The 10,572-nt window shown below is 50.0% G+C and overlaps 2 protein-coding genes across 2 annotated transcripts in view; one reads left to right on the top strand and one right to left on the bottom strand.

The window, feature by feature from the left end:
- Positions 1-2,862, top strand: part of MSTO1 (misato 1, mitochondrial distribution and morphology regulator) — a gene marked incomplete at its 5' end in the record, with an annotated part of 3,621 nt that extends 759 nt beyond the window's left edge. Inside the window, 5 exons of the mRNA XM_008050326.1 lie at positions 391-522; positions 1,031-1,215; positions 1,447-1,551; positions 1,639-1,718; positions 2,553-2,862. Coding sequence (XP_008048517.1) covers positions 391-522; positions 1,031-1,215; positions 1,447-1,551; positions 1,639-1,718; positions 2,553-2,770 — 720 coding nt within the window. The remainder of the gene's footprint in view (positions 1-390; positions 523-1,030; positions 1,216-1,446; positions 1,552-1,638; positions 1,719-2,552) is intronic.
- A 284-nt stretch (positions 2,863-3,146) lies between these two features.
- Positions 3,147-10,485, bottom strand: LOC110594835 (GON-4-like protein). The gene is made up of 6 exons (XM_021708708.1): positions 10,099-10,485; positions 8,285-8,398; positions 5,313-5,517; positions 4,232-4,844; positions 4,047-4,149; positions 3,147-3,380 (listed from the first exon to the last, which is right to left on the bottom strand). The coding sequence occupies exons 1-6, from the start codon at positions 10,333-10,335 to the stop codon at positions 3,231-3,233; spliced, it is 1,422 nt and encodes a 473-aa protein (XP_021564383.1). The 5' UTR covers positions 10,336-10,485; the 3' UTR covers positions 3,147-3,230.
- Between the last annotated feature and the right edge of the window lie 87 nt (positions 10,486-10,572).

The raw sequence follows: 10,572 nt of genomic DNA, 5'->3' as shown, positions 1-10,572 counted from the left end.
GATCCTTCTGCCTCAGCCTTCCGAGTAGCCGGAATTACAGGCGCGCGCTACCTCGCCCAGCTAATTTTTTGATTTATTGTAGAGATGAGGTCTCGCCTGCCCAGGCGGGTCTCGAACCCGTGGGCTCGGGCAGTCCACTCACCTCAGCCTCCCAAAGGCGCAGGATTAGAGGCTGAGCCACCGAGCCTGGCACTGGCTCTGTTCTTGAGGCCTGAGCTTGAACTCAGGTGTGGTGTGGCCTCTTAGGTCACACTGTCCTGTGCTTGTCCAGCCTTGGGTCAAACACAACCCTGCTTCATCTCCCGGACCGCTGATCCATTAATACTCTGCCTTCATCACCCCTTTCCAGGCCCAGAAGGCCAAGTGCACCTCTTGGTGTCCTCTTTGCAGGCCACTCTGCCCTTCCACTGCAGTGCCATTTTGGCTACAGCCCTGGACACAGTCACTGTTCCTTACCGCCTGCATTCCTCTCCAGTTTCCATGGCTCATCTGGCTGCTATGCTGAGCTTCTCTGGGAAAAAGGTATGAAGCTGTGTGTGGGGTTGGGTAAGCCCTGTTTATTTATTTATTTGAGTTGGAGTCTCATTCTGTCGCCCAGACTGGAGTGCAGTGGCACGCTCCCGGCCACCGCAGCCTCAACCTGCAGGGCTCTGGCGATCCTTCTGCCTCAGCCTTCCGAGTAGCCGGAACTACAGGCGTGCACTACCGTGCCCAGCTAATTTTTAATTATTTTAGAGAAGAGGTCTCGCCAAGTTGCCCAGGTGGGTCTTGAACCCGCAGGGTCAGGCAGTCTACTCACCTTGCCCTCCCAAAGCGCTGGGATTACAGGCTGAGCCACCGAGCCTGGTCTAATTTTTGATTTATTGTAGAGACAAGGTCTCGCCAAGTTGCCCAGGCGGCTCTCAAACCCACGGTTCAGGCAGTCCACTCGCCTCGGCCTCCCAAAGTGCTGGGATTACATACTGAACCACAGAGCCCGGCTAGCCCTGTTTATAATCTGGTCTGTAACCTGTCTCTTCCTTGTCTTTAGGTGGTGACAGCAGGAGCAACCATCCCCTTCCCCTTGGCTCCGGGCCAGTCCCTTCCTGATACACTGGTGCAGCTTAGAGGAGCCACCCCATGGACCCCGCTGTCTGCATGTGGGGACCCTTCTGGAACACGATGCTTTGCCCAGTCAGTGGTGCTGAGGGGTATAGACAGAGCTTGCCACACAAGGTGAGGACTATCGGTCCTTAGGAGCTCGTGTCAGATTTTTGTCTCATGTCCTTTTCTCCCTAATGTCTCTGGGATTCCAGTGATATTGTTTCCTCCCAACACTCTATTTTTTAAAAAAAGACTCTGAACATCCTGATTCAGCTGATGGCCTGAGAACATAAGAATTCTGAGTTTCTTATTTATGCTGCCACATGAGTAAGATTAACGGTGGTTTTGGCTTTGTTCTGGCAGTCAGCTCACCCCAGGGATACCTCTGCCTTCCCTCCTCCATGCATGCACCACTGGGAAGGAAGTGTTGGCCCAGTATTTACAACAGCAGCAGCCTCAAGTTGTCAGGTCAGTATGACGGCTTGCTCCTGCCTTTCTTGCAGACTTCAAACCTTCCTTGACTTCTTCTGTAACTACTATTCCCTGCCTCCACAGTTCCTCTCATCTGCTGCTGACTCCCTGCAGGGTGGATCCTCCTTACCCCCACCTCTTCTCCTCCAGCCTCAGTCAGCAGGGTATGGTTCTGGATGGTCCCCGCAAGGGAGGAGGTATGTAGGAGGGGAAGAAACCTCAGATCTCAAGTATGGAGGAGGTTTTACAATCTCCCTTCCTGGATTAAGAGTTTAAGGCCAGGTATAGTGTCTCATACCTGTAATCCCAGCCCTTAGGGAGGCCATGGTGGGGGATTGCTCAAGCCCAGGAGTTCAAGACTAGACTAGAAAACATAGCAAGACCTCATTTCTACCAAAAAAAAAACAAAAAACAAGCCGGGCTCGGTGGCTCAGCCTGTAATCCTGCGCCTTTGGGAGGCTGAGGTGAGTGGATTGCCTGAGCCCGCGGGTTCAAGACCCGCCTGGGTAGGCAAGACCTCATCTCTACAAAAAATTAGCCGGGTGTGGTAGCGCACGCCTGTAGTTCCAGCTACTTGGAAGGCTGAGGCGGAAGGATCACCCGGAGCCCAGCAGGCGAGGCTGCGGTGGCTGGGAGTGGCCACTGCACTCCAGTCTGGGCGACAGAATGAGACGCCAACTCAAAAAAAAAAAAAATTCAAAAAGCAAGCCAGGTATGGTGGTGCATGCCTATAGTCCCAGCTACTCGGGAGACTCAGGCAGGAGGATCGCCTGAGTGCTTTAAAAAGCGCTTAAAAAGTTGATAGTTGAACATTCCTTTATTCACCCTATGGCTCCCGAGAAAAATATTCTTTCTCTGGAACACTGGTATACTAAGAGGACAGTACACAAAATTTGTTTACAATCAAGTCTACCAAAGGCCCAGACTCCCCTTTCAGGATGGTAGAGTCCCAGGTAGAAGAACAATTCTTTCATAGGTCCCACTTTTTCTCCACCCAGCAGCCGTGGAGAGCATCCCAGTGTTTGGGGCTCTGTGCTCCTCTTCATCCTTGCACCGGACCCTGGGAGCCTTGGCTAAAGACATCACCAAACTGGACATGCGGCGCTGGGCCAGCTTCATGGATGCTGGCGTGGAACAGGATGACGTGGTGGAGCTGCTGCAGGAGCTAGGAAGCCTGGCCCAGTGCTACCAGGAGGGTGACAGCCTCACAGACTAAAGTTCCAAGGGGGTAAGGGGAAAGGGGAAAGGAGAGCTAGTTTGCAATAAAACCTGCTGGCTGCAGGAGCCCGTGTCTCTTCAGGCACAGAAGCTCGGTGTCTCGGGACTAGCTACACCAACAGACGCACTCACTTGGTAACACTGTGATCACATCACAGAACAATAAATATGCACCATCCGAGCAAGGAAAAACAGAGAAAGGAGCTGAACCCCACTCTCCCTTGATGCTATTACAACATAGACTTGTAGGGTCTTCACAAGAGACCTCAAACGATGCACAGGATGCAGAGCCCCTGCGCCCTCTCCAGCCTCACTTTGTCCCTGTCCTGAGCTCCTGCTCTCCAGCTCTGTAGACTGAGCTCAAGATTGTACAAGCAAAGTACAACCATCCTCTCCCCCAGCGTCAGGGTGCGTGTTGGGTTTGGTCCTCGGCAGGCAACATCCACATTTTCCCAGTCTCACTCATCCAGCTCCTCCTCAGACAGAAGGTCCCCATGGTCAGACAGCTGGTCTGTATTGCTGGTACTGGTTGCGTCATCCTCATCCTCAGAGCTGGCCTCACAGGCAGTGTGGAAGAGCTGCATGAGTTCTCGAAAACGGTGGGAAACCTACGAGAGGAAAAGGGTGGATTCACTGTTCCCTAATAACACTTGAGCACTTCCTAAGCACTATATGCCTGTTTGAAATATCTTCTTTTTTTTTTCTGAGTCAGTCTCACTCTGCCATCCAGGCTGCAGTGCGGTGGCATGCTCATGGCTACCACAATCAACCTGCTGGGCTCAGTCTATCCTTTCAAGTAGCTGAACTACAGGCATGTACCACCATGCCTGGCTGATTTTTTTATTTATTGTACAGACAAGGTCTTGTCTAGTTGCCCAGGCTGGTCTTGAGCCCCTTGGTTCAAGCAATTCTCTCACCTCCGCCTCCCAAATTGCTGGGATTACAGGTGTGAGCCCCTGCACCTGGCCTGAAATAGCTTTTATTTATTCCACAAAGCAGGGTTGAGAGAACTGTGTCTTATAAGGAAGCTCAAGAGGCTAGATATTTTACCCAAAGTCACACTTCTCCTAAAAACAAAACTCAAATGGAAACTTTGGGGCTTCTACCTCAAATCCAATGCCCTTTTTCTTCTAGAACTAGATGACCCTGACAAGCCAGGCCTTTCCTTATATTAGACCTTTACAATAACCAGTTAGTGTCCTGAACTGGAAAACTCATTCTTCTTTCAGCTGGCTACCATGTCCTCTTCGGCCAGATTCCCCTCCCCCACTTACCTCAGCAGGGGTCTTATTTCCCAGCTGTTGGGAGATGACACCGAAGGTCTGTGGCTGTGCTCCCTGCTCTTGGCACATGGTGAGAATCACGCGGTCAGCTTCCCTGTAACCCACATGTCATGGTTAGTCCTAAGGAGCCACTTGGATGTGGTCCACACTCCAACACATCGTCCATCCTCACCTACCTTGTCCACAGGACCACCTTTTCCCCGGTGGAGCTGACCTTGCTGTTGTTGGCACATACGGTTGCTTCTGTGGCCTTTGGCTGCTGCTCCCCTTTGCCCTGGATTCCACTGTCTTTAGCCAAACCCCCTCTAGGGGCTTTGGAAGAAGTCTCTGAGGTGTCAGTTCCTGATGAAGATTCACAGACGGGGGACATCCTTCCAGCTGTCTTCATCCCAGATCTGCCTGATAGCAGCCAGTTTTCTGTATCTGGCTTTCCAGACACACGTCTTCTCCCTACATCTCTGGTCTTTGAGGAAAGAGGACTCGAGAAGGAAGCAGGGAGTTCAGCAGTACCAGGCAATTTCTCAGTTTCTGAAGCATCCCAGACCAGCATTGAAGGCTCTGCCTCACCCACTGCCTTTTGGTCCTCCCTCTCCTGAAGTCTGGGGGATGCCTGGGGGCAGGAGAGAACCTCAGGCCCAGCCTGGTTTCTCCTCACAGTGTACAGTGCACTTCCCACTTTTGGTGGAAGCTGAGGAGTCTCCGGTGAGCAAGGTGGTGGGCCATCCAGGAGAAGCCGTTCTGTAAGAGTTACTTCTCTAGGGCAAAGTAAAGTGCTCCCTACTGGAAGTCCTGCTTAGGAGAAAAAGAAGGATCGAGGGTATGGACACCATCAAGACACCAAAAGACTAAAAGTTATCACAGGGTCACTGTGGTGAGCTACTGTGATAAAGTTCTAATTGAAAGAGTGGGATGTAATGTCATTATGCAAAGACATCAAGTCCTAATGCCAAGGTTAAGACAGGCTGGGTTGACTGATTACAGTAGATTTGTGGATAATGTGAAGGGCTTCAGGAATGGTAACACGAGAAGAGAAAGTTGAGTCATGTCAAATGTGCAGTTCTCTTAATTCTGCAAGAGGAGTGAGGTCAGAGAAAATAAGGGCTGAATCCTATTGGGCCATCAGTGAGAGAAACAGAATATCCATCCCTGAGAAAACTGTTGTTAATCCAGGCTCCTAAAGGTTCCCGCTTAAAGCATGAAAGGATAAGACAGAAACACAGGGACAAGGGTTGGCTGGGTGACAGGCAGAACACTCACCTGGAACAGGCATCTCGCCTTTTCTGGTGGTCCTCATAGTCCTGCTCTGGGTTGCCTCAATACGCTCCCGCTCCTCTGGTGCTTCTTCCATTACATCCTGGCCCTGCCTGGCTTCCTTAGCACTAGGCATGGGACTGGCCTCTCGGTGGGGGCTGTTGCCCACCAACTCGGGCTCCTTGCTTTTGTAGGATTTGCTGTCACAGACCTCGAGAGAGAGCATTCTGGGTCAAGGGTGTCCCAACCTGGACTCAAAGATCCTCTGCCTCAGCCTCCCAAGTACCTGGTACTACAGGTGCACACCAACATATTCAAGGATTTTAAATGGCCCAGGGTAAAGTACTGAATTCCACTACTACTTCTCTAATCAAGGACTGTATTTTTGGTGCCAACCAACTCCTACAGAGAATTTAGAATGACCTTCAGAGCCTGCTTTCCTCACAGTTGTCTTTTTTTTTTTTTTGAGTTGGAGTCTCTACTCTGGGTTGCCTCAATGCGCTCCCGCTCCTCTGGTGCTTCTTTTTGCTGGGCTCCAGCAATCCTTCCGGAGGATTTTTTTGTTTAAAAAAATCTTGAGCCAGGCTCGGTGGCTCAGCCTGTAATCCCGCGCCTTTGGGAGGCTGAGGTGAGTGAATTGCCTGAGCCCGCAGGTTCGAGACCCACCTGGGCAACTTGGCGAGACCTCATCTTTACAATAAATCAAAAAAATTTGCCGGGCGTGGTAGCATGCGCCTGTAGTTCCAGCTACTTGGAAGGCTGAGGTGGAAGGATTACCGGAGCCCAGCAGGTCGAGGCTGCAGTGGCCGGGAGTGAACACTGCACTCCAGTCTGGGCGACAGAGTGAGACTCCAACTCAAAAAAATAAAAAATAAAAAAAAATCTCGGAAGCCGTGCTTGGTGGCTCAGCCTATAATCCCGCACTTTGGAAGGCTGAGGTGAGTGAATTGCCTGAGCCCTCAGGTTCGAGACCCATATGGGCAACTTGGCGAGACTTCATCTCTACAATAAAGCAAAAAAATTAGCCGGGCGTGGTAGCGCACACCTGTATTTCCAGCTACTTGGAAGGCTGAGGCGGAAGGATTGCCGGAGCCCAGCAGGTCGAGGCTGCAGTGGCCAGGAGCATGCCACTGCCCTCCAGTCTGGGCGACAGAGTGAGACTCCAACTCAAAAAAAAAAAAAAAAATCTTGGAGGACGGGTACAGTGGGGCTCATGCCTATAATCCCAGCACTTTGGGTAGCCAAGGTGAGAGGACTGTCTGAGCCCACAGGTTCAAAACCAGCCTGGGCAACTTGGCAAGACTTCATTTCTATAATCAAAAAATTAGCCGGACATGGTGATGTGGGCCTGTAATTCCAGCTACTTGGAAAGCTGAGGCGGAGGATTGCTCGAGCCCAGCAGGTTGAGGCTGCGGTGGCCATAAGCATGCCACTGCACTCCAGCCTGGGCAACAGAGTGAAACTCCAACTGAAAAAAGTAAAAAAATCTTGCCAGGTGTAGTGGCTCATACCTATAACCCCAGCACTTTGGGAGGCTGAGGCAGGAAGATTTCATGAGGCCAGAAATTCGAGACTAGCCTAGGCAACATGGCAAGACCCTATCTGTGCAGAAAGTTTTGAAAAAGTTAGCTGAGCTAGGTAACATGCACCTGTAGTCCTAGCTACTTGAAGGCTGGGACAGGAGGATTGTTTCAGGTCAGGAGTTCAACATAACAGTGAGCTATGATTGTGCCACTGTACTCTAGTCTGGACAAGGAAAAAAAACTCTAAAAGGGAAATATTTAAACTGTTTTCCCCAGCAATTCTTTGTTTTTTGAGTTGGAGTCTCACTCCGATGCCCAGGCTGGAGTGAAGTGGCACACTCACGGCCACCCCAGCATCAACCTGCTGGGTTCAGGCAACCCTTCTGTCTCAGCCTTCCAAGTAGATGGAGCTACAGGTATGTGCTACCACGCCCGGCTAATTTTTTGATTTATTGTAGAGATGGGGTCTCGTCAAGATGCCTAGGCTGTTCTTGAACCCATGGGCTCAGGCAATCCCCTTGCCTTGGCCTCCCAAAGTGATGGGATTACAGGCATGAGCCATTGTGCCTGGTTAGCAATTCTTTTGTGTGTGTGTGTGTGTGTGTGTGTGTGTGTGTGTGAGAGAGAGAGAGTTGGAGTCTCACTCTATCACCCAGGTTGGAGTGCAGTGGCGTGCTCACGGCCACTGCAGCCTCAACCTGCTGGGTTCAGGCGATCCTTCTGCCTCAGCCTTCCTAAGTAGCTTCTGGAACTACAGGCACACATCACCATGCCAGGTTAATTTTCTTTTTTATTTACTGTAGAGATGAGGTCTCGCCTTGTCACAGGCTGGTCTCAAACCCGTTGGCTCAGGCAATCCTTTTGCCTCTGCCTCTGAAAGTGCTGGGATTATAGGTGTGAGCCACCATGCCTAGCTTCCCCTATAATTCTAAAAGTTTTTCTCATAGGTTACAAACCAAAATCCATCATATATTTCTAACTGATTCTATTTATTTTGCACACATACATATGTGTCCTGAATATTATTTGTATATATATAATCTTTTTAAGTCAAGAGTCTCACTCTGTTCCCCATTCTGGACTGAAGTGGCATGCTCACAGCCACTGCAGCCTCGAACTGCTGGGTGTAGGTGATCCTTCTGCCTGCCTTCCAAGTAGCTGGAACTACAAACGTGTATCACCCTGCCTGACTAATTTTTTAAAAATGTACTTATTATAGAGATAAGGTCTCACTAAGTTGCCCAAACTAGTTTCAAACCCCTGGGCTTAGGCAGTTCTCCTAAAGTGCTGGGATTACAGGCAGGAGGCACCACGCCCAGCCTCTATGTATAATATTTTTAGGAATTCAGTAAGGTACAAATATGCAGTAGTAAACAGTACCCCAAACAGTAAAGCACAGTGCTGCCCCAGACAGCTCTGGCACCCCTTGGCCCAGTACCCTTAGTGCCTCCTCACCTTGCTGCTGCAGTGGCTACAGTTTCTCCTTTTGTTCTTCTTCAGCTTGGAATCAGGACCTCCTTCGTGGCAGGAACAGGCACAGTCCTTGGCCCCATCTGGCCACTCAGTCTCCTAGGAGATACCTGAGCTTGATTAGCTGCCAAGTCTTTTTGGTGCCAAGAGAGGAAGCTACACCGTGAGCCAGATGAACTCCTCCTCCCCTCCCAATCCCTTCTTTTTCAGTCACGCTGCCTGGGGAAATCAATAGCCCAAACTAGATAAAGGCCTATTATGAGTCGCTGCAAAAATCCCTAAATGACCCAAAGAACGACATATCCCAGTCGCCCAGATCGTCTGCGAAATATTTAAGAGAAACACAATGTGAGGCAAAGTCACCGGAGAGCTCCGTCATGAGGTATGGTCTACTCACTCGTCTGTCTTGGTTTCTGTCTCCCCGTGCCTTGAGCCTTCCCTCTCTCCCAATCCCCTTGAGAGGGCTTTGTACACATGGAAGGCTCACTCAATGATACTCTCTGCTTAATAAGCCCAAGACATAGTACCATTACTATCCCAACTTATGAAGAAACCAAAACACAGAGAGGTTAAGCAAGTTGCCCAAGGTCATTCAACTAGTAGAAGCAGATTCTCTCCAGGAAAGAGGAAAAAACGTGTAGTAAAGAGAAACAAATTGTAAAAACAGCTTGAAGAGCAGTTGAGTACCAGCAGACTCTAAGTTCACAGCGTAGCACAGCCATTTAGTGATGAGAGACCCTGGCAATGGCCTCTCTCCACATATACTTCAGTTACCTTTTCTGTAAGATGCAAAAACAGCATCTTTCCATAGGGTTACTTTGAGAATTAAATAAGTTAATAATCCATGTAAAATATTTCCCAGCAATGCCTGATATTTTGTAATACAAAATAGGTATTAACTGCTACCATTATTAATATGGGGAATCTTGGTTCTGTTTCCGCACATGGACAAAAATGTAAACATTAAGGTTCCAAAGTAAGCTGAGTACAGTGGCTCACGCCTATAATCCCAGCACTATGGGAGGCTGAGGTTAGAGGACTGCCGAGCTAATGGGTACAAGACCAACTTGGGCAACTTGGTGAGACCTCATCCCTATAATAAATCAAAAAATTAGCTGGGAGTGGTGGTGTGTGCCTGTAGTTCCAGCTATTTGGAAGGCTGAGGCACAAGGATCACCTTAGCCCAGCAGGTTGAGGCTGCGGTGGCCATGAGCGTGTCACTGCACTCCAGCCTGAGCAACAGAGTAAGACTCCAACTCAAAAAAAAAAAAAAAAAAATCCAAGGTAAGAGAACTAGCTCTGAGTTAAGCAGAAAAGAGGAGACACAAATCTTCTCCTGAGGGAATCCCAGGGTTTCTTCAGCAACTGCACTGTCTTCCCAAGGACACTGCATGTCTACATCTGCCTGACCTGTGGCTCGTGCTCCATGACTGTCTCAGACCTAGAGCCTTTGGATTAGCATTCTGGACCATACCAGAGAAACTCTGGACAACCTCTGGACCGTCCCAGGGGAACATTCAGTAAAAAAAACTCGAGGCTTGATTCTTGAAAAAGGGATCATCCTCAACAACCTGGCATACCTTATCATGATTTTGGGCCCCTATCTCTTTTCTTCTTTTGTTCTTTGAAGCTGTGGGTATCTTGGGAGGTTCCTCTTCCTCTTCCACATCCGGCAGTGCCACTTCTTCAAAGCCATCAAACTGGGGAGGAGGTGCTGCCATTCAGCACAGACTCCAGCAGATATCCCTCCCACGTGTCGCCTCCCCTCCACAGCCCTACTGCAGTCTCAGGGCCTGTACCTCATACTCTTTCTCCTCGGTCCAATTAATCTCTTCAAAGTCACCCATCCGGCTAGCTGCTGGGCGCAGATGGTCAAAGAAGACAGAGAACTCATCCTGGAGGTGGTCGTGGCCCTTGAGGAGCTGCCACATCTGTGTCTTGAGCTGAGCAGTTACAGAGGGAAAGACGAAGTCTCTGGAGCCTCTCCCTACTACCCTTCCAACCACTCCCACACACTTCCACATCCTTCCCCTCATCAGCTGGGAGACACAGAGCTTGTCTGATAGCTCAGAATTCTTAAACTCTCCCTTCTTGCCTGCCTGGGAGAGGGGTACTAACACCAGGTTTGATTCCCAGTGATGACACTCTCCACTCTCTCCCTGCTGACCTCCAGCTAGGACACTGTACCCAGGCAGAGCGGGGAGGCAGGCCCTAGTCCCAAAACCTCCTTCCCTGAATGTCCCTTGCAGGGCACAGATAGATGGCATTCCTGA

This window comes from Carlito syrichta, unplaced genomic scaffold (assembly GCF_000164805.1).
Source record: "Carlito syrichta isolate Samal-C Ts95f unplaced genomic scaffold, Tarsius_syrichta-2.0.1 Scaffold143912, whole genome shotgun sequence".
NCBI lineage: Eukaryota > Metazoa > Chordata > Mammalia > Primates > Tarsiidae > Carlito > Carlito syrichta.
This window is presented reverse-complemented; position numbering and strand designations above follow the sequence as displayed.